This window comes from Budorcas taxicolor, chromosome 25 (assembly GCF_023091745.1).
Source record: "Budorcas taxicolor isolate Tak-1 chromosome 25, Takin1.1, whole genome shotgun sequence".
NCBI classification, from domain to species: Eukaryota; Metazoa; Chordata; class Mammalia; order Artiodactyla; family Bovidae; genus Budorcas; species Budorcas taxicolor.
In genome coordinates this window covers 27,711,095-27,734,785 of record NC_068934.1, presented here as the reverse complement: position 1 = coordinate 27,734,785, position 23,691 = coordinate 27,711,095, and the positions used below count along the sequence as shown (strand labels likewise).

Sequence of the window (23,691 nt, the reverse complement as noted above, 5' to 3'; positions counted from 1 at the left end):
AGTGGTTTCCTTCCTTCTGTAGGCTAAGTTTTGATATTCTTTTCTACTTAGTTTATAAAGACCCCAAAAAGTGAAATTCCCTGTCACTCAGAATCAGGATAATGGCAACACAGTTCCATGAGAGAGTAGGTAAGACAATTCCATGAGTCCAAGCTGGGTTATTCTCAGATATCCCAGCCCAAATACTACACTTGTGAGAGGAGATACTGTGTGAAAATTGAGTCATTGTTCTCTATGTAACCTTTTTCTTCTGTGCTCACAGATCACCTTAGAGAAGAATGGCTTCTGGAAATGGCTCTTTTGTGACTGAATTCATTCTGTTGGGATTAACCAACCAGCCAGATCTCCAACTCCCTCTATTCTTCCTATTCCTAGGAATGTACATGGTTGCTGTGCTGGGAAATTTGGGATTGATAATCCTAATTGCACTGAATTCACACCTACACACCCCCATGTACTTTTTCCTTTTTAACTTGTCTCTCATAGACCTCTGTTATTCTTCTGTATTTACACCCAAGATGCTGATTAACTTCTTATCAAAGAAGAATATTGTTTCCTACATGAGCTGCATGACCCAGCTCTACTTCTTCTGTTTTTTTAGCATTTCTGATTGCTATGTGCTGACATCAATGGCCTATGACCGCTATGTGGCCATCTGTAAGCCACTCTTATATAATGTTGCCATGTCCCCTAAAGTGTGTTCCAGCCTTATGCTTGGTTCCTACTTGATGGCATTTTCTGGTGCCATGGCTCACACTGGATGCATGCTGAGACTGACCTTCTGTGATGCAAACACCATCAACCATTATTTCTGTGACATCCTCCCTCTGCTTGAGCTCTCCTGCACAAGTACCTACGTCAGTGAGCTGGAAGTGTTTATTGTAGTGGGCATTAATATCATTGTGCCCAGTCTCACCATCTTTGTCTCTTATGGTCTCATCCTCACCAACATCCTCCACATCAGCTCCACAGAAGGCAGGTCCAAAGCTTTCAACACTTGCAGTTCCCATATCTTTGCTGTTTCTCTGTTCTTTGGATCAGGGGCATTCATGTATCTCAAACCACCTTCTGCTGTGTCTATGGATGAGGGGAAAATCTCTTCCGTCTTTTACACCAATATGGTTCCTATGATGAACCCATTAATCTACAGCTTGAGGAACAAAGATGTTAAACTTGGTCTGAGAAAAACTCTGAGTAGGAGACAGTTTTAATTAGAACTGTCTGTGTGCACAAGTAACTTGTACCATGAGAGGTAGAGTTTTTAATTTTATTGACAACCTTCTTACCATATTTTTTATCTTTTTTTTAAACCTAGTATCTTAAAGAAATTTGAGTCCTATTTGAATAATTTATTTCCATTTTTGTAAATTTTTTCACTGTTTTCAAAATACATATCATATCTTTTTCTTGCATAGTAATAACATTAAATAGTGAATATATTATCTTTTTCATTATCATTTTGAAATTATTTTTGCACTGGGGAAAGAAAAATGGCCTCCAAATAATGAATTACATAACATTAGACTGAATCATATTGCATGGGTTACTTTTAATCTATCAACTTGTATTAAGAAGGATAAGTAAAATACTCTGTTTCTACTCTTATCTTTCCATATTTCACTTGGCCAGATATACCGTTTTGAAATACCAGAGACTGATGGTTCTAAGAGTATGAAGGATAATCCCTTTCCCATCTGTAAACCTTTAATGTTAAGCTTCTTCTTGCAAAGTGTTTGATTTTTAATCTTTGTAAGTAAAACTGACACATGGCCAGTCATCAAAATACATGTTTGCATGGGTGGGAAAGTGAAGCCAACAGTGGATAATGATTTACTTCAAGTCACACAGCTTTAGAAGGAAAAATTGTAGACTAAATTCTTATCATTTTGACTTCAAGTGTATTATTCTTCAGTATACTCCATACACTCTTGATTATATTATTCTATTTCAGTGAGCATGAAATATAAGAAAACATTCCTGATTTAAAGTTGACTCTCCTCTGTCTCAGAATGACATGAATTTCTCTCATGCTGGGTATTCCTTTCTTTTCTTTTTAGCAAAACAGTTTGATTGTCTTTTGTTGCTGTTGTCAGAAAGACTTTTGAGTTCATATATCATGCTACTAAAGTAATGCTCAAAATTCTCCAAGCCAGGCTTCAACAATACATGAACTGCGAACTTCCAGATATTCAAGCTGGTTTTAGAAAAGGCAGAGGAACCAGAGATCAAATTGCCAACATCCGCTGGATCATGGAAAAAGCAAGAGAGTTCCAGAAAAACATCTATTTCTGCTTTATTGACTATGCCAAAGCCTTTGACTGTGTGGATCACAATAAACTGTGGAAAAATCTGAAAGAGATGGGAATACCAGACCACCTGACCTGCCTCTTGAGAAACCTATATGCAGGTCAGGAAGCAAGAGTTAGAACTGGACATGGAACAACTGGTTCCAAATAGGAAAAGGAGTACGTCAAGGCTGTATATTGTCACCCTGCTTATTTAACTTCTATGCAGAGTACATCATGAGAAACCCTGGGCTGGAAGAAGGATGAGCTGGAATCAAGATTGCCAGGAGAAATATCAATAAGCTCAGATACATGGATGACACCGCCCTTATGGCAGACAGTGAAGAAGAACTAAAGAGCCTCTTGATGAAAGTCAAAGAGGAGAGTGAAAAATTTGGCTTGCTTCCCTGATGGCTCAGAGGTTAAAGCATCTGCCTGCAATGTGGGAGACCTGGGTTCGATCCCTGGGTCAGGAATATCCCCTGGAGAAGGAAATGGCAACCTACTCCAGTATTCTTGCCTGGAGAATCCCATGGACAGAGGAACCTGGTGAGCTACAGTCCATGGGTCGCAAAGAGTCAGACACGACTAAGCGACTTCAGTTCACTTCAAGATCATGGCATCAAGTCCCATCCCTTCATGGCAGATAGATGGGGAAACAATGGAAGCAATGAAAAACTTTATTTTGGGGGGATCTAAAATCACTGCAGATGGTGACTGCAGCCATGAAATTAAAAGATGCTTGCTCCTTGGAAGAAAACCTGTGACTAACCCAGACAGCATATTAAAAAGAGACATTACTTCGCCAACAAAGTTCCGTCTAGTCAAAGTTATGGTTTTTCCTGTAGTCATGTATGGATGTGGGAGTAGGACTATAAAGAAATGTGAGCGCTGAAGAATTGAAGCTGTGTGGTGTTGGAGAAGACTCTTGAGGGTCCCTTGGACTGCAAGGAGATCCAACCAGTCCATTCTACAGAGAATCAATCCTGAATATTCATTGGAAGGACTGATGCTAAAGCTGAAACTCGGATACTTTGGTCACCTGTTGTGAAGAAATGACTCATTGGTAATGACCCTGATGCTAGGAAAGCTTGAAAACTGGAGGAGAAGCACATGAGAGAGGATAAGATGGTTGGATGGCATCATTGGCTTCATGGACTTAAGTTTGAGTAAATTTGGGGAGTTGGTAATGGACAAGGAAGCCTGGTGTGCAACAGTCTATGTGATCACAAAGAGTCAGACATGTCTGAGCGACTGAACTGAACTGAGGAAATGGAAGCCAAATTCCCCTTTCCTATTTGCCTCAAAGTTCTCCCAGGAGATACACATATACTGACATAGGTAATAAATAGTACAGTGAAAATTACAACACTACTTCTAAGAGCAGTGGTAACACCCTATTCATTCTCTTTATTATTATTTGAAGTGGATTGATTTAATTTGATGTAAGAGAGACTTTAAATATCCAAGGTGACTCCATCTTCCTACCACTCAGTGAGGAACCTAGAAATTCCAGCCTCAGAATGTAAAACTTCATTCCACAGAGAGGAATTTTAACATACAATAGTATAATATCATATATGAAATGAATCGTCAGTCCAGGTTCAATGCATGATACTGGATGCTTGGGGCTGATGCACTGGGACAACCCAGAGGGATGGTACAGAGAGGAAGGAGGGAGGGGGGTTCAGGATGGGGAACACGTGTATACCTGTGGTGGATTCATGTTGATGTATGGCAAAACCAATACAATATTGTAAAGTAACCTCCAATTAAAATAAATAAATTTATATTTAAAAAGTACAAAGGTATATATTTTGTACAGCAAAACCTCATATATAAACCACCTACTTCATCTGATGCATAAATGAATACAGAATGCAATGTCATAAAGGTATAGAAAACACCAACTGTGCCAGACTCAGGGGAAAATGGCATGTCTATCTTCAACAAGGGCATTTGCTGACATAATCATTTTTTAGGAATGATTGTAACCATGTAAGATCTATTTTGGGATTTACCCACATATAGGATGTAACTCTGTTATTTAGTCACTACATCATGACCAGCACTTTTGGGACCCCATGAACTGTAGTCTACTGGGTTCCTCTGTCTGTGGAATTTCCAAGGCAGGAATACTGGAATGCCTTGCCAAAGTCTACTATATTGCAAATGAAAATTTAAATGTATATCTGTCTCTTACATTTCTTTGTGTGCTAGGCACTTCACAGTTGTAAAATGTTCATGGTGTTTTGTTCTATTTTTCTTTTACATGAACAGTGAGTGGTTGAAGCAATAATTATTTCTTCCTGAAATAGGCAAGTATCTCTGGTTCCACCCTTGTTCCTAGGAGGTGAAACCAGGAACCACGTACCCGGAAGTGCTTGCAAAGATGGCAAGTGCCTTGCATGCCCTCCAGGAGTTATTAGGCAGTGATTTCACAGAACACAAGACTTGAAAGCAATCTGTGTATGTCTGTCTCTGTGCAAGTTTTTTTGTAGGGAGGTTGTGCAAAAGAGTGGAGGATGGAATTAATAAAATTAGCAAATTTTCTCTGTGGTTTCTGTAATTGCCCAGAGAGAATGCTTTCACACTGAATTGGGGGGAAAATAAAAAAGCGTTAATGACTCAGTCATGTCCTACTCTATAAACCGATGGACTGTAGCCTGCCAGGCTAAGCTGTCCATGAAATTTTCCAGACAAGAATATTGGAATGGGTTGCCATTTCCTTCTCCAGGGAATCTTCCCAATCCAGGGATCAAACTCTTTATAATCTGAGCCACCAGGGAAGCTCTCCTGTTACACAGACACAGGAGAAGCTCACAGCTTGCCTGTTTAACTCTCCGCTGTACAAGTTCAATAGAATTATCCTTTCTCTCATAATTTTTTACTGCATAACACACAAAAAAGCAAATACTACAAAGGATAACTCTCCATTATACATGTAAACACTCTATCTTGATTCCCCCTTCTTTCAGTGAGGTCCAAACAGACACTTGGTGGCTCATGGTAAAGAATTCTGCCTGCAATGAGGGAGATGCGGGTTTGATCCTTGGGTCAGAGGGTTGATCCCTGGAGGAGGGCATGGTAACCCACTACAGTATTCTTGCCTGCAGAACCCCACGGACAGAGGAGCCTGGCAGGGTATATTTCATGGGGTCACAAAGAGTTGGAGATGACTAAGTGACTAACACGGAGAAACACACAGAGCTTGATTTGATAACTAAAAATGAGAACTAAGTTATTTCTTCTAAAACTTTGCCAAAAATAGTGATTACAATGGTATGCTAATTTTATTTTATTTTATTTTTAAATTTTTATTTTTACTTTATTTTACTTTACAATACTGTATTGGTTTTGCCATACATTGGCATGAATCTGCCACAGGTGTACATGAGTTCCCAGTCCTGAACCCCCCTTCCACCTCCCACCCCATATCATCTCTCTGGATTACTTTTTCCTTAAACAATCTGAAAGAATGAAACCTAATTTTGAAGAAAGCTGATTGCTTCTAAAATTTTTTTATTTTTATTTTTTTACTTTACAATATTGTATTGATTTTGCCATATATTGACATGAATCTGCCATGGGTGTACATGTGTTCCCCATCCTCAACCCTCCACAAGTTTGATTTTTGTTTTGAGGCTATGCAAATGAAAGATTTTTGACCAATTTTAAACACAATTTTGGCATCTCAAATAGTGATAAAATATATAATGGAATAGATGGGCCTCTGCAATGCTTACAAACATTCCCAAATTGTGTAATTATTATTTGCTTATTTAGATATACTTTGGAGGCAGAAGTGGATTTAAAATCAGAAAGCTAAATTTGGTCTAGACTGTTTCATTGAAAAGCTATATAACTGCAAATAAGGCAATAACTACACTAAACTTTATTCTCCCAAGCAGGCAATAAATATATATTGACAATCCATGATGTACAGGACTGGGTGTGCAGAGGTAAAAATACCCTTGCCAGATGAAGCCTAATGTGAAGTGTTTACAGATGCAAAATGGGATATACTAAACATTCATTATAGAACCTTCCATCTCAGGCATTAAAGGAGAAATAAATATTCTTGCTCAATGAAGGCTAGAGAGACAGGAAAATCAAACATTGTCTGATTCATGCTTCCAATAACAAGAGGCAGATAAGACATCTACAATGATATGTCAGTCTAATGTTCCCTGCTTCCAACAACACAAGAGAAGACTCTACACATGGACATCACCAGATGGTCAACACCAAAATCAGATTGATTATATTCTTTGCAGCCAAAGATGGAGAAGCTCTATACAGTCAGCAAAAACAAGACCAGGAGCTGACTGTGGCTCAGATCATGAACTCCTTATTGCCAAATTCAGACATAAATTGAAGAAAGTAGGGAAAACCACTAGACCATCGAGGTGTGACCTAAATCAAATCCCTTATGATTATACAGTGGAAGTGAGAAATAGATTTAAGGGACTAGATCTGACAGAGTGCCTGATGAACTATGGACGGAGGTTCGTGACATTGTACAGGAGACAGGGATCAAGACAATCCCCATGGAAAAGAAATGCAAAAAAGCAAAATGGCTGTCTGGGGAGGCCTTACTAATAGCTGTGAAAAGAAGAGAAGTGAAAAGCAAAGGAGAAAAGGAAAGATATACGCATCTAAATGCAGAGTTCCAAAGAATAACAAGGAGAGATAAGAAAGCCTTCCTCAGCAATCAATGAAAAGAAATAGAGGAAAACAATAGAATGGGAAAGACTAGAGATCCCTTCAAGAAAATTAGGGCTACCAAGGGAACATTTCATGCAAAGATGAGCTCAATAAAGGACAGAAATGGTATGGACTTAACAAGCAGAAGATACTAAGAAGAGGTGGCAAGACTACACAGAAGAACTGTACAAAAAAGATCTTCATGACCAAGATGATCACGATGGTGTGATCACTCACCTAGAGCCAGACATCTTGGAAAATGAAGTCAAGTGGGCCTCAGAAAGCATCACTATGAACAAAGCTAGTGGAGATGATGGAATTCCAGTACAGCTATTTCAAATCCTGAAAGATGATGCTGTGAAAGCGCTGCACTCAATATGCCATCAAATTTGGAAAACACAGCAGTAGCCACAGGACTGGAAAAAGGTCAGTTTTCATTCCAACCCCAAAGAAAGACAATGCCAAAGAATGCTCAAACTACCGCACAATTTCACTCATCTCACATGCTAGTAAAGTTATGCTCAAAATTCTCCAAGCCAGGCTTCAGCAATACACGAACCGTGAACTTCCAGATGTTCAAGATGGTTTTAGAAAAGACAGAGGAACCAGAGATTGAATTGCCAACATCTGCTGGATCATCAAAAAAGCAAGAGAGTTCCAGAAAAACATCTATTTCTGCTTTATTGACTATGCCAAAGCCTTTGACTGTGTGGATCACAATATACTGTAGAAAATTCTGAAAGATGGGAATACCAGACCACCTGACCTGCCTCTTGAGAAACCTATATGCAGGTCAGGAAGCAACAGTTATAACTGGACATGGAATAACAAACTGGTTCCAAATAGGAAAATGAGTATATCAAGGCTGTATATTGTCACCCTGCTTATTTAACTTCTATGCAGAGTACATAATGAGAAACGCTGGGCTGAAAGAAGCATGAGCTGGAATCAAGATTGCCGGGAGAAATATCAATAACCTCAGAGATGCAGATGATACCACCCTTATGGCAGAAAGTGAAGAGGAACTAAAATGCCTCTTGATGAAAGTGAAAGAGGCTGGTGAAAAAGTTGGCTTAAAGCTCAACATTCAGAAAACTAGGATCAAGGCATCTGGTCTCATCACTTCATGGCAAATAGATGGGGAAACAGTATCAGTCTTTATCTTTTGGGGCTCCAAAATCACTGTAGATGGTGACTACAGCAATTAAATTAGGGGAAAAAAAAGAAATGCTTTCTGGGGTTAATGCCTGGGAAAACGAAAAAGACACTTACTCCTTGGAAATAAAGTTATGACCAACCTAGATAGCATATTCAAAAGCAGAGACATTACTTTGCCAACAAAGGTCCATCTAGTCAAGGCTATGGTTTTTCCAGTGGTCATGTATGGGTGTGAAAGTTGGACTGTGAAGAAAGCTCAGCGCAGAAGAATCGATGCTTTTGAACTGTGGTGTTGGAGAAGACTCTTGAGAGTCCCTTGGACTGCAAGGAAATCCAATCAGTCCATTCTAAAGGGGATCAGTCCTGGGTGTTCTCTGGAAGGACTGATGCTAAAGCTAAAACTCCAATACTTTGGCTACCTCATGTGAAGAGTTGACTCATTGGAAAAGATTCTGATGCTGGGAGGGATTAGGGGCAGGAGAAAAAGGGGATGACCGAAGATGAGATGGCTGGATGGCATCACTGCCTCACTGGACATGAGTTTGGGTGAACTCTAGGAGTTAGTGATGGACAGGGAGGCCTGGCATGCTGTGATTCATGGGGTCACAAAGAGTCAGACACGGCTGAAGAACTGAACTGAACTGAACTGATTTCATCATCTATAGAACAGTCTCCTATTTCCAGAGAGAAAATCATTGGAAATGATAAAGAAAAAAAACCCAGAGATAATGCCTTTCTTCTTACTAGTATTAGTAAGTGGGAAAAGAGGAAAGCAAATTGTGCAAACAGTGAGGAAAGAGAGAAGACCTACTCTTCAAAAACTGAAAATAAGAGAAGATTCAAATTTTCCTTAACATAGTGAGAAAGAAAAAAAATGTCAATAAAGTTATTTTAAACACAGAAAATTCCTGCCCTGTGACTAATTGTACAGAGAGATGGTTTCTAATTAAATTTATCTCCTCCTCAGAGCTTTTCTCAGAGCAGTTTTCACATCTTTATTTCTCAAGCTATAGATTAATGGATTCATCATGGCAACCACATTGATGTAAAAGAGAGAAGAGAGCTTTCTCTTATTCATAGACCCAGCAGAAGATGATTTGAGATACATAAATATGCATGATCCAAAGAACAGAGAAACAGCAGTGATTTGGGAACTGCAGGTGTTGAAGGCTTTGGACTTGCCCTCTATGGAGCATATGAGGAGGATGTTGGTGAGGATGAGCCATAAGAGACAAAATGGTGAGATTAGGTACAATGATGTTAATACCTACCACAATGAAAAGTTCCAGCTCACTGATGTAGGAACTTGTGCAGGAGAGCTGGAAGAGAGAGTGGTGTCACAAAAATAATGGTTAATGGTGTTTGCATCACAGAAGGTCAGTCTCAGCATGCATCCAGTGTGAGCCATGGCACAAGAAAATGCCACCAACTAGAAACCAAGTATAAGGCTAGAACACACTTAAGGAGACATAACAACATTATACAAAAGTGGGTTGCTGATGGCCACATAGTGATCATAGCCCATTGATGTCAGCACATAGATCTCAGGAAACACACACACACACACACACACACACACACACACACACACACACACACAGAAAAAATAAAGCTGAGTCATGCACCCCATGTAAGAAATAATATTCTTCTTTGGTGTGAAGTTACTCAGCATTTTGGGTGTAAACACAGAAGAATAACAGAGATTTATGAAGGACAAGTTAAAGAGGAAAAAGTACTCGGAGGTGTGTAGGTGTGAATTTAGCCCAATTAGAATTATCAATCCCAAATTCCCCATCACAGTGGTTATATGCATTACTACAAACAGGAAAAACACGGGCAGTTGGAGATACGGTTGGTCTGTTAATGTCAACAGAACAAATTCAGTCACAAAAGAATCATTTATAGGAGCCATTCTTCTCTAAAGGAATCTGTGGACTCAGGAGAAGAGTGTAACATTTAAAAACACCTCAGTTCTTGTCATAATATTTCATCCTACAATAGAGTATACACTGGCAATGCATGAACTTAGACCCTACCTAGACCCTTGGAGTTTATCTTTACCATTATCATGATACAGAGTGAAATGGACTTTCATTTTATCAGAGCTTTTATAAGCTAATATAGCAAAGACATCACAAACTTAGCCTATAGTGGGAAGACCATAGGCAATGATGACACTGGAAAAATCGAGGGAGAAGAACTGTTGACCAGGACAGGATTGTACTACTTTCCTCTCAATGTTTGTTCATTCACCTGAACTCTTCCCTCACCAGGAAAATTGGAGGCAGTGTTCCTAACAAGCTGGAGCTAGTTTCTAATGCAGATTAGTCTTCACTGGTAGGAACCAAGAACCCTGTTTCTAATACAAAATGAAGGCACCAGAATCATCATGAGGTTACTTCCCCTGCCAGAGAGTAAAAGCTACAAAGGTAGAAGACTGAGAGTTCCGCCTACTTAGGGGAGACTTCCTGATTGATATACTCTTTGAGCCCCTGAATGACTCTGAATATTCTCTGACCAATCCCCTGAAGAGATTTTCCCACAAGCTTCACTTCATTTAGGTCCCTGGATTTTTCTCAAAACAAAGATTATATATTGTAATTTGAATTCAAAAACTTACCCCCCCCCCCCCCCCTTAGTTCAGAAAACTTCAGGGCTGGCTCTCTTACCAGTGGTCTCTACCCAGTTGATACTGGAAATGCATTTTCAGATTCTTGAGGCTTAATTCCTTTGATTCTAAGGGAGACAGCATAGACTTAAATCAACATATTCCTTGGAAATTTTTCTTAACTAATATAATATCTGATAATTATTTTCAGTCCTTTCGAGCAGCAGAGAAATAAAAAAAGTTTTTATTATTACACTTGCTACCTGATTAGACACAGAAGATTTAATGTGTATGTAATCATGGGATGCATTTGGTTAAAAATAGGCTAGAAGCTTGTTCAGTCTTTTTCCCAGTGTATAGGTTATATGTATACATGGGAATAAGGCAATTATATATCTTGGATCATGATCTGTCTTTTGTTTCTTGTGGGCTCAATGCTTTACTCCTTTTCATTTTAGGTATTGTACATCCTTCAGTGTAGATCTGAAGTAACTTCTCATCTCCTCATTACCTTCACCTCTAAGGAAAAACTAATATATTATTTTGTTCCTTCTTATTCCCATTTCCCCAATGGACAAATTCTCTGTAAGGCTCCTATTTCCAGGTTTCCTTATTTCTTTATCTGAAAATTTTCAAGTGTTACAGCAACTCATTTCAGTTCTCTCTCTAGAATATCTCTGAAATAATTTGCAATGTTGTATACTCCTTGTATGGGGCTTCCCAGTGGCTCAGTGGAAAAGAAACTGCCTGCTAACGCAAGAGACACGGGTTTGATCCCTGGGTCTGGAAGATCTCCTGGAGAAGGAAGTGGCAATCTCTTCCAGTATTCTTACCTGGAAATCCCATGAACAGAGGAGCCTGGTGGTTTACGGTCCATGGTGTCACAGAGTCAGACAAGACTTAGCAACTCAACAACAACATTCCTCTATAGTTTACGCTTTTAAAAACTTATTTGAAATTTCTACTAGATTCTCCCACTGGGTCATTTTCTGTTACATTTCAGTAACTAAGGTTATCAATTTCTTCTCATCACAGAAAAGAATAGGGACTATGGAGTTGGAGATAGTGTTGTGAACCTGAATTTCCTACTTACAAACTATAACTCTTTGGGTATGTGATTTCTCTTTCTGTTCCATCCTGTAAAATAGTGATGGTAGAAACAGTTTCTGTTTGATTGAACTACTGTGTTGATTCAATGAAAAAAGCTTAAGTGAACTGGCTAAGAAAATACCTGGAATATGGTAAATAGTCAATAAACGACAGCTGTCATTATCCATGCTTATAAATTTCACTAGGTTCTCCACCACAGCACTCATCAGACTTTTTTGCCACCTGATTATCTGTGCTCCTCTAGAAACTGTAAATTCTATGAAGAAAAATATTTCTTCTACTGTGTTTACTATATGGCTCCCAGATCTAAGACAATGCAGAGTACCTAGAAGAAAATCAATAAATATTTCTTAAAATCATGTTATTTTTCTCTAAGAGCCATCAGAACATATTCAACATTTCTCTTATACCAAATCACAACATCTGCAACCACAATGACCTCCACCCATGTTCCTTAGCCACCACACAATTTCTGACTTTGGATGTTTAAACTGAACTACTGTAATACTGAACTTTAGTGGCTTCTAATGATTATTTTAGCATTTTTGAAAATACTCACTCTTATTTAGCCATAAACACCAAATCATTGCTGTATCTCTCTCTAGTTCAAGTACCTCCGATGGTTCTCCATTACCCACTTGAAAATTCGAGTAATGTAATAAAAATATATTTCTCAAAATTATGATTAAATATTGGTTAAAACTAAATAAGAAATTGAGTAAGAGTTATCTTTGATGAGAAGCCATGAAAAGACCAATTTGATTTATGAAGTCTTTTACATAAATTAACTATTGAAACAAAATTTAACCTTCTTAAAACCATATTAAAGAAAATTAGAGAATTTACTGAGACAAAGCAATTGCTTTGGTAAGTTCAACTTATTTTAGAAATATATATGTGTTTGCATTTGAAAATAAATACTTATATGTCTATATTTATACACACATTGCTTACATTTAGTGGAAGGAAGGGAAAGATAATCATTTTGAAATATAAGAGCCTTCTCTTATTAACAGAAAAGCATCAAACTCTCAAAAGAATGTCTTCAATTTGCTCAAAAAGTAGTTCCTCACACACAAAACAGTGACTTGTGCTACCAAAATTAAGTGATTTATTTATTTTCATAACAACTCCTGAGAGAGAGAGATGGAAAAGACCAATGGGCACTGAATTTCTAATGAATAAAAATTAAGAGTATGGCATCTAAAATTTTTTGGTTTTTTGAAATTTTTTCATAGCTCCCTACCTGTTGTTTACAATCTTTGAAATACATTGTATAGTATTTAAATCTACTAGTCTAGCTAAATTAGGTAAGAGAAGGTATGATACATGATACAGCATTTTGAAAAACAATCCAATGTATAGAAAAAATTACTAATTATATAAACAGAGGTTAGAAATACCCCAGGAAACTTCACAAATGCTTATGATATTAATTTTAAATAAGAGACACTAGACTCTCTTCAGGGAAATCCTTGTACCAGTCCTGGCTCTCCATCTCAAAGAAAGTCTGATTATATATAGTAAAGATGCCAGTGGAAGTTATGATGTATTAAAAGCTGACTAAGATGACTGTGTTTCTCAGACCCTAAGAAAAGATAATCAAGCAGAAAAAGGACCTGTCAATCCATGTGGTCAGTGTTCAGTTTTCATGTCCTCTTCAGAACCAAGTGGCCATATCTGAGTGCCCCTTCATTTCCTCAAAGAAGTCCATAGCCAGACATTTCTGAACAAATGAAAGAATGAAAAATAGCATGCAAAAATGTGTCTTAACAAATCCCACAGTGTAACAGTACATGCATTATTTGAAAAGAAGTGCAATAATTGGGGTTACTCTATGTAGGGTATCAACTAGCTATCAATGATCAACACAGGAAAAATATCTTGCCTCTGAGATTCGTTAGATCATAAATTCTCCAAACAGTCTACAAGATAATAGATGATAGATGAGGAAAAAGAGCATTGGGTCTAAAGATCTTTTTTTTTTTTTTTTCCCCTACATGGGAAAGGAAAGCCTTCTTACAAATAGCATCTGCCCTGAAAGTAAAAATATTCTTCAGAATCAAAACTATCAGAGTGTGACAAATCAATCTCTGATAATTCTCCCTGTGAATTAAGTGAAAGTGAAAGTCACTCAGTCATGTCAGACTCTTTGCAACCCCTAGGTTATACAATACATGGAATTCTCTAGGCCAGAATGGTAAAGAATCCACCTGCAGTGTGGGAGACCTGGGTTCAATCCCTGGGTTAGGAAGATCCCTTGGAGAAGGGAAAGTCTACCCACTGCAGCATTCTGGCCTGTGAATTAAGGAAGAATGTTATTTGTCTCTGAGTATGTTCTTGTCAGAGAATGAGGATTTTATCATTGGGAAATATTTTGGAAATCTTTTTAAATGTTTTCAAGATATTCTAAGTAACCAGCTCCCATTGGTGGGAAATTTTGATTTGGATAAGATTTTAATTAATTAAAAAAATTGCTTTAGTGAATTTCCCAAGTGAGAGCTCTTAAGAAAAATTTTAAAAATCAGATTAAGATCCTTGAAATGTATGCCTAAAATTTTAATTGCAGAAAAATTTATAATACTACGGGAGAACAAATTGGCAATTATTTTGCAATCTAATTTCACCTCCTTTTATCTCACTCTGAGAAGACTTTGAGTTCTTCAGAGGAATGTTAATAAGTAAGGAAAGCAGTTCTTTTTTTTAATTTAAAGTTTTAATTTCTATTGGAGAAATAGAATAGAAATATTGTGATAGTTTCAGCTGACAATGAAAAGACTCAGCCATATACATATATTTTTCCATTCTTCCCCAAACTCCTCTCCCATCCAAGCTGTCACATAGCATTAAGTAGAGTTCCCTGTGGTATACCAGAGGTCCTCGTTGCTTTTCCATTTTTAAATATAGCAGTGTGCACAAATCCATTCCAAACTCCCCATCTCTTCTTCCCATCCTTCCCCTGGCAACCATTAGTTCATTCTCTAACTCTGTGAATCACTTTCTGTTCTGTAAGTTCATTTGCATTATTTCTTGTTGGATTTCAAATATAAGGGATTTCATATATTTCCCCTTCTGTGTCTGATGTATTTCGTTCAGTATAACAATCTCTAGGTCCATCCATGTTGCTGCAAATGGCATTATTTCATTCGTTTTTAATGGCTGAGTAGTATTCCATTGCATATATGCACCATGACTTCTTTATCCATCCCTCTATTAATGGATATTTAGATTGCTTCCATGTCTTGGCTATTATAAATAGTGATGCAACGAACATTGGGGTGCATGTTTATCTGTTCAGTTGATGCTTTCTCCAGTATATGCCCAGGGGTGGGATTGCAGTGTCATATGATAGTTCTATTTTTTTTTTTTAAGGAACTGCCATACTGTTCTTCATAGTGGCTATACAAATTTACATTCCCACCAGCAGTGTAGAAGGGTTCCCTTCTCTCCACACCTTTTCCAGCATTTATTCTTTGTGGATTTTTTTGATGATAGCCATTTTGGCAGGTGTGAGGTAATACTCAACCTAAAACAAATCAAATCAGGTTAAGGCCAAAATAAAACACTTCTAGACATAAAAAGAAAAAAAAAAATAAAGCTAGTGGAAGTAAAGAAATCCTAAAGATAAGAGCAGAAATAAATGCAGTAGATAAAGAAAACACTTGCAAAGATCAATGAAATGAAAATATGGTTCTTTGAAAAGATAAACAAAATTGATAAACCTTTAGCAAAACTCAAATTAAAAAGGGAGGGGACTCAAATCAATAGAATTAAAAATGAAAAGTAAAAAGTTACAAATGACTCCACAGAGATACAAAGAATGATAAGACTATGATGAGCAACTGTATGCCAATATTATGGACAACCAGGAAGAAATGGACAAATTCTTAGAAAAGCACAGTCTCCCAAGACTGAGCCAAGGAGAAATAGAAGATATGAACAGACCAATCTCAAGCACTAAAATTGAAACTGTTTTTAAAATACTCCCAACAAACAAAAGCCCAAGACCTGATGGTTTCGAAGGGAATTCTACCAAACATTTACAGAAGAATTAACACATATGCTCCTGAAACTGTTCCCAAAAAATTGCAGAGGAAGGAAAAGGTTCAAACTCATTCTATGAGGCCACCAAGACCTGAAACCAAAGCCAGACAAAGATAGCACAAAAAAGAAAATTATAGGCAAATAGCATTGATGAAAATAGATGCAAAACTCCTCAACAAAATTCTAACAATCTGAATCCAACAATACTTTTGAAAGATCACACACCAGGATCAATTGGAATTCATCCCAGGGATGCAAGGATTTTTCAAATTCTGCAAATCAATCAATGTGCTATACCACACCAACCAATCAAAGAATAAAAACGATATGATCATCTCAATAGATGTACAATAAATTTTTGACAAAATTCAGCACCAATTTATGATAAAAACTCTCCAGAAAGTCATAGAGGGTACATGTGCATGTGTGCTAAGTCCCTTCAATTTTGTCCAACTCTTTGTGACACTATGAACTGTAGCCCACCAGGCTCCTCAGTCCATGGGATTCTTCAGGCAAGAATACTGGAGTGGGTTGCCGTTTCCTTCTCCAGGGGATCTTCCTAACCCGGGGATCGAACCTGGGTCTCCTGCTTTACAGGCAGATTCTTTATTACTGAGCCATGGAAATTAGGGAGTAGCAGAGATCCTTAGGCTTCTGAAAGTCTGTTTCTGCCCTGTTTCAAACCAGGGATCTTTGACATGTGAGGCAAACATGATAACTACTACACTACAGATACAAGACCTAGAGGGTACCTTAACGTAATAAAGGCCATATACAACAAACCTATAGCAACCCACTCCAGTATTCTTGCCTGGAAAATTCCATGGGCAGAGGAGTCTGGAGGGCTACAGTCTATGGGGTCACAAAGAGTGGGACACAACTGAAAGACTGTGCACAGAATCATTTAAGTATTTTAGACTAACCATTTCCCTGTATTTTCTCAAAATGAAAGTAATCCAACATCCTATTTGAGAAAAGTCATAGCTTGAATTAGTCATCAAATATTTCTTTCAGATTATCATTTTCTAACAGCATTTTGAGTATTTTATACCCTAAAATCCATGAGGAAGTAGCCAACAAAACAGAAGCGATAAAGTTTTGCCCAGGTCACATACAGTGTTGGAGGTTGATGAGTTTAATTTTTTAATTATCAAATGACTTTTCATTCTATCCATAGAAATCCTGTGATCTCCTTCATATTTCTAGGTCTTCCAGAAATGGAAGGGAATCATAAAAATGAGTCTTTTAATTTCAAAATTTTATTTCCTAGATTCCTTATCCCTAATTTGAGTTTTAATCACTAATAGTTATTATATCTTCGGTGGGGGGGGGGGGGGCGGGAAATGTCCTATAACTTTTTCCTCACAGGTAGTCACAACATTTTTACCTTCATCTCAAAAGACCCTACTATAGTATGGTCACTGTGTATCATAAGTTTATTAAAGCTTTATGGACTAAACATTTAATGTATTAGATGGAATAGGTTAAAAAAACCCATATTTAAACACAGTTCCAAAGCCTCATGAGAAACCCCCACAAAGACCTCTTATTTATTGGCAATGTGGTTTGTTGACCTTGGCCTCATGACAGGATTCTGAACTCTTTAATCTACCAAACCCTGTTCCTTGAATTACAAACACTTGAAAGTGTTCCATTTTTTCCTTTCTTAATTTTTTGGAAAAAATAATGTCCTTACTTAAGCCAGTCATTTCCCCAGTATTCAGGTCCATAGGCTTCTTATTTCCCAACAACAAGCACAAAATAAATTATTTTCATAAGCAAACAAAGCAACAACAACAACAAAAAAACTAAAAATAAAAATATCCATCCTGAGAAAAATTCATGTGACCCAGGGACAAAGCATAGTCAAATTTCTAATTAGAATATTTTCCTTTGTGCCATGTTTAATTAAACAAAAATAATGAGATAAAGCAGAAGCAAAGTATACTGAGATTAGTAGACTTTAAAACATAAAATTAAATTTAGTCTAGGTGTCTTCATTAAGAAATATACAACTGTAAATAAAGCAATTACTACTTTGAGTTATACTTTCCCATCCAGAAGTATATGTTAATAATCTGTTATGTGCAGGACTGGCTGTGTAAAAGTAAGAAACTTCTTGTCAAAAAAGCAAAATGTGCATTGGCAACAAAAACAAAAATTTTTATACTTAGCCATTATGTAACTTTATATCTCAGGGATTAAATGAAATACATTCTTGCTCAAGGAAGACTGGAAGGAAAAGAAGAGAAAACATTCTCTGATTCATGCTTCCAATGGCAGATGTCAGATAAGACAACCGTAAAGACACAACATCAAACTAATGTTCCCCGATTTAATCATCAGTAGACAAGTCTTCTATTTCAACAGGGAAAAAGTTCAAACTGATAGAAAAGACAGATTTAATAAATTTTTCTGAAGAGTATTAATAAATGGGAGAAAGTGAGGAAAGGAAATTGTGCTAGTGGTAAGAAAAGAGAGACCAATTCTAAAAAGTGGAAATAAATTGTGAGATGACTCAGCTCTCCTTCCACATGGTTAAAGAGAAATAAGATAGTCAACAAAGTTACTATGATTAAACACAGAAACTTTCTGCCCTTGACCAACTTCACAGAGAGAGATACTCTATTCAAAATTATCTCCTACTAAGGGTTTTTCTCAGAGCAGTTTTCACATCTTTATTTCTCAAACTATAGATTAAGGGGTTCATCATAGCAACCACATTGGTGTAAAAGACAGAAGAGATTTTTTCCTCATTAATAGAACCAGCAGAAGATGGTTTGAGATACATGAATGACATTGATCCAAAGAACAGAGAAACAGCAATTATGTGGGAAGTACAAGTGCTGAAGGCTTTGGACCTGCCCTTTGTGGATTTGATTTGGAGAATATTGGTGAGAATGAGACAATAAGAGACAAAGATAGTGAAACTGGGCACAATGATGTTGATGCCCACCACAATGAAAACTACAAGCTCATTGACATAGGTACTTGTGCAGGAGAGCTGGAGCAAAGGGTGGACATCACAGAAATAATGGTTGATGGTGTTTGCATCACAGAAGGTCAGTCTCAGCATGCATCCAGTGTGAGCCATGGCACCAGAAAATGCCATCAAGTAGGAAGCAAGCACAAGGGTGGAACATACTTTAGGGGACATGGCAACATTATATAAAAGTGGGTTACAGATGGCCACATAGCGATCAAAGGCCATTGATGTCAGCACATAGCATTCAGAAATGACAAAAAAACAGAAGTAGAGCTGGGTCATGCACCCCACATAAGAGATAATATTCTTCTTTGATGTGAAGTTAATCAGCATTTTGGGTGTAAACACAGAAGAATAACAGAGATCTATGAAGGACAAGTTAAAGAGGAAAAAGTACATGGAGGTGTGCAGATTTGAATTCAGTGTGATTAGGAATATCAATCCCAAATTTCCCAGAACAGTGATCATATACATTCCTAGGAACAGTAAGAACAGAGGGAGTTGGAGATCAGGTCGGTCTGTTAATCCCAACAGAATGAATTCAGTTACAAAAGAGTCATTTCCAGGAGCCATTCTTCTCTGAGGAAATCTGTGGATACAGGACAAAAGGGTTCCATTAGAGAACAACCCAGCTCTTCCATAGTGTCTCATCCTACAAAAGAGCTCAGTTTTTTTCTTTTTTAGTCACTAAGTTGCGTCCAACTCTTTTGTGACCCCATGGGTTGTAGCCCTCAAGGTTCTTGGGTCCATGGAATTTCCCAGGCAAGAATACTGGAGTGAATTGACATTTCCTTTACCAGAGGTTCTTCCCAACCCAGGGATCAAATCACATCTCTTGCATTAGCAGGAGGGTTCTTTACCACTGAGCCCCAGGGAAGCCCAGCACAAAAGAGTATACACACTGGGAATGCCTGACACTATCCCAACCTGGTCCCATAGAATCTGACTTTACCATTATTACAATACAGAGTGATGTGGACTTGCCCTTTATTAGAGCTGTGACAAGCTAAATATAGCAAAGTACATTACAAACAGCCTACAGAGGGAAGACCAGTCCTGCCATATGCAAGCATACCTGCTGGATAATCCAAAGGGAAGACAGATGGATTAGGATACAATTGTTCTCCTCTCATTTCAACATTTCCTTATTTTCTTCAACTCTTCCCTCACCACTGTAACTGGAGGAAGTAATCCTAGCAACCTGGCCCTGGCTTCTAATGCAGATTAGCTGTGACATGGTCTAAATCAAAAATATGCTTTCTAATCCAAGATGAGGGGACCAGAATCTATAAGAGTTGTTACTCCACTTGTCACAGAGTTAAAAGCCATAAAGTTAGAAGAGTGAGAGTTACACATACTTAGAGGAAACTTCTGACTGATATGTCCTTTGAGCCCCCTCTGACAGATTCATCCACTAGCTTCACTTGACTCCCAGAACTACACAAAATGAGAAAAAATGGACCCTGAATTTTCATCTCAGAACAAGGAATAAGTTTGCAAATTGAACTCAGCAGGTAAGATGAATTCAGAAACTCACCCTCCTTAGGGCAGAAAACCTTGGGGCTGGCTCCATTATCATTAGTCTTCACCTTGCTGGTACTGGAAATGCAATGTCAGGTTCTTGAGGCTTGATTCTTTTGACTCTAAAATGAGACAGCATTGGCATATGCCCTCAAAAACTTTATGAACTACCATAATTTCTGGTTATTTTCAGTCCCCTCAAGAGGTAGAGGAAAATAAAGCATTTTATTACCACACTTGCAACTTGATTAAACACAGAAGATTTAATATGAGTGTAATGATGTAAGGCACATGGTTAAAAACAGACTAGAGGTTTGCTCCAACAATTCCCCAGGGATTCGATCATATATTAAACAAAAAAAAAAAAAAAAAGAGAGAGAAGAAGGAAACTATACACATGGTTCATGATCTGTCTTTAGTTCCTCAGGGACTCACTCGTTTGACCATTTTCACTTTACTCTAGGGATTGAACATCCTCAGGTGGATCAAAGTAAATTCCTGTCTCCTCATTATCTACACATCTGAAGAGAAAGCTAGTGCAAATTGCTTCATTCCCTCTTTATGTCCATTTCTTAAATGAATGTGTTTTCTCGAAGGGTCCCATTTTCAAGTTTCTTTATTTCTTTATCTCAATGTTTTCAAATGTTGAAATAACTCATTTCAGTTGTTCTGTCTGTGGGAAATCGCTGAAATAATTTGCAATACTCTATGTCCCTTTCATGGGGGCTTCCCTCATAGCTCAGTTGGTAGAGTTTGCCTGCAATGCAGGAGACCCTGGAGAAGGGAATGGCAACTCACTCCAGTATTCTTGCCTGGAAAATCCCATGGACAGAGGAGCCTGGCAGGCTACAGCCTAAGGGGTCACAAGAGCTGGACATGACTAAGCATACAGCACAGATGTCCCTTCTATGTTTTATACACTTACAGTTTATAACTCTAACACACACCTGAAATTTCTTCCTGATTCTCCTGTTGGGTCACTTTCTGTAAAAATTCAGTAACTGAAGTTATCAGTTTCTTCTCATTATAGAAAACACTAGGGACTACAGAGTTAGATGGTTGTGAATCTTGCCTTCCTTCTTCCAACATTAAACTGTAACAGTTGCACAGTTTAGTTGCTCAGTCATTTTTTCTACAATATTCTGACAGAATAAAAACTAATATGAAAGAACATTTACCTTATCTAAAAATGAAACAAATTTAACTTCCATTTTGAGGCTTCTCAAATGGCAGAGTGTGACCAGCTTTAAAACTACTAGACCATTCAGGAATGACCTAAGTCAAATCCTTTATGATTATACAGTGGAAGTGAGAAATATATACAAGGGATTAGATCTGATAGACAGAGTGCCTGATGAACTATGGATTGAGGTTCGTGACACTGTATAAGAGACAGGGAGAAGACCATCCCCATGAAAAAGAAGTGCAAAAAAGCAAAATGGTTATCTGATGAGCACTTACAAATAGCTGAGAAAAGAAGAGAAGCAAAAAGCAAAGGAGAAAAGGAAAGATATACCCATTTGAATGCAGAGTTCCAAAGAATAGCAAGGAGAGATAAGAAAGCCTTCCTCAGTGATCAGTGCAAAGAAATAGAGGAAAACAACAGAATGGGAAAGACTAGAGATCTCTTCAAGAAAATTAGAGATACCAGGGGAACATTTCATGCAAAGATGGGTTCAATAAAGGACAGAAGTGGTATGGGTCTAAGAGAAGCAGAAGATATTAAGAAGAGGTGGCAAGAATACACAGAAGAACTGTACAAAAAAGATCTTCATGACCCAGATAATCATGATGGTGTGATCACTCACCTAGAGCCAGACATCCTGGAATGCAAAGTCAAGTGGGCCTTAGGAAGCATCACTATGAACAAAGCTAGTGGAGGTGATGGAATTCCAGTTGAGCTATTTCAAATCCTGAAAGATGATGCTGTGAAAGTGTTGCACTCAATATGCCAGCAAATTTGGAAAACTCAGCAGTGGCCACAGGACTGCAAAAGGTCAGTTTTCATTCCAATCCCAAAGAAGGGCAATGCCAAAGAACTCTCAAACTACCACACAAATGCACTCGTCTCACACTCTTATAAAGTAATGGTCAAAATTCTTCAAGCCAGACTTCAACTGTACGTGAACCATGAACTTCCACATGTTCAAGCTGGTTTTAGAAAAGGCAGAGGAACCAGAGATTGAATTGCCAACATCCATTGGATTATCGAAAAAGCAAGAGAGTCCAGAAAAACATCTATTTCTGCTTTATTGACTATGCCAAAGCCTTTGACTGTGTGGATCACAATAAACTGTGGAAAATTCTGAAAGAGATGGGAATACCAGACCACCTGATCTGCCTCTTGAGAAACCTATATGCAAGTCAGGAAGCACCAGTTAGAACCGGACATGGAACAACAGACTTGTTCCAAATAGGAAAAGGAGTACGTCAAGGCTGTATATTGTCACCCTGCTTATTGAACTTATATGCAGAGTACCTCATGAGAAACGCTGGGCTGATAAATGAAGCACAAGCTGGAATCAAAATTCCTGGGAGAAATATTAATAACCTCAGAAATGCAGATGACACCACCCTTATGGCAGAAAGTGAAGAATAACTAAAGAGCCTCTTGAGGAAAGCAAAACAGGAGAGTGAAAAAGTTGTCTTGAGGCTCAACATTCAGAAGAGTAAGATCTTGGCATCCGGTCCCATCACTTCATGGCAAATAGATGAGGAAACAATGGAAACAGTGAGAGACTTTATTTTTGGGGGCTCCAAAGTCACTTCAGAAGGTGATTGTAGACATGAAATTAAAAGATGCTTACTCCTTGGAAGAAAAGTTATGACCAACTTAGATAGCATATTCAAAAGCAGAGATATATCTTTGCCAACAAATGTCCATCTAGTTAAGGCTATGGTTTTTCCAGTAGTCATGTAAGGATGTGAGAGTTGGACTGTAAAGAAAGCTGAATGCCAAAGAATTTATGGTTTTCAACGGTGGTGTTGGAGAAGACTCTTGAGGGTCCCTTAGACTGCAAGGAGATCCAACCAGCCCATCCTAAGGGAAATCAGTCCTGGATAGTCATTGGAAGGACTGTTGTTGAAGCTGAAACTCCAGTACTTTGGCCACCTGATGCGAAGAACTGACCCACTAGCAAAGACCCTGATGCTGGGAAGGATTGAAGGAGGGGAGGGGAGAAGGGGATGACAGAGGATGAGATGGTTGGATGGCATCACTGATTCAATGGACATGAGTCTGAGTAAACTCTGTGGGTTGGTGATGGACAGGG

At 38.0% G+C, this 23,691-nt stretch overlaps 2 protein-coding genes and 1 pseudogene across 2 annotated transcripts; 1 reads left to right on the top strand and 2 right to left on the bottom strand.

Annotated features, from left to right (window-relative positions):
- The first annotated feature begins 278 nt into the window (after positions 1–278).
- LOC128069003 (olfactory receptor 145-like) lies at positions 279–1,211 on the top strand. The gene has a single exon (XM_052662286.1). It carries the CDS (start codon positions 279–281, stop codon positions 1,209–1,211), a length of 933 nt encoding a protein of 310 aa, XP_052518246.1.
- Positions 1,212–9,102: 7,891 nt separating this feature from the next.
- LOC128069231 (olfactory receptor 8B3-like) lies at positions 9,103–10,062 on the bottom strand (annotated as a pseudogene).
- An 8,485-nt stretch (positions 10,063–18,547) lies between these two features.
- LOC128069179 (olfactory receptor 147-like) lies at positions 18,548–19,474 on the bottom strand. Its single transcript, XM_052662460.1, has one exon. The coding sequence runs from the start codon at positions 19,469–19,471 to the stop codon at positions 18,548–18,550; it is 924 nt and encodes a 307-aa protein (XP_052518420.1). The 5' UTR covers positions 19,472–19,474.
- Positions 19,475–23,691: the final 4,217 nt, after the last annotated feature.

Excerpts from the sequence above, each read along its gene's own strand:
- LOC128069179 (XM_052662460.1), bottom strand. The coding sequence starts at position 19,471 with ATGGCTCCTGGAAATGACTCTTTTGTAACTGAATTCATTCTGTTGGGA.
- LOC128069003 (XM_052662286.1), top strand. The coding sequence starts at position 279 with ATGGCTTCTGGAAATGGCTCTTTTGTGACTGAATTCATTCTGTTGGGA.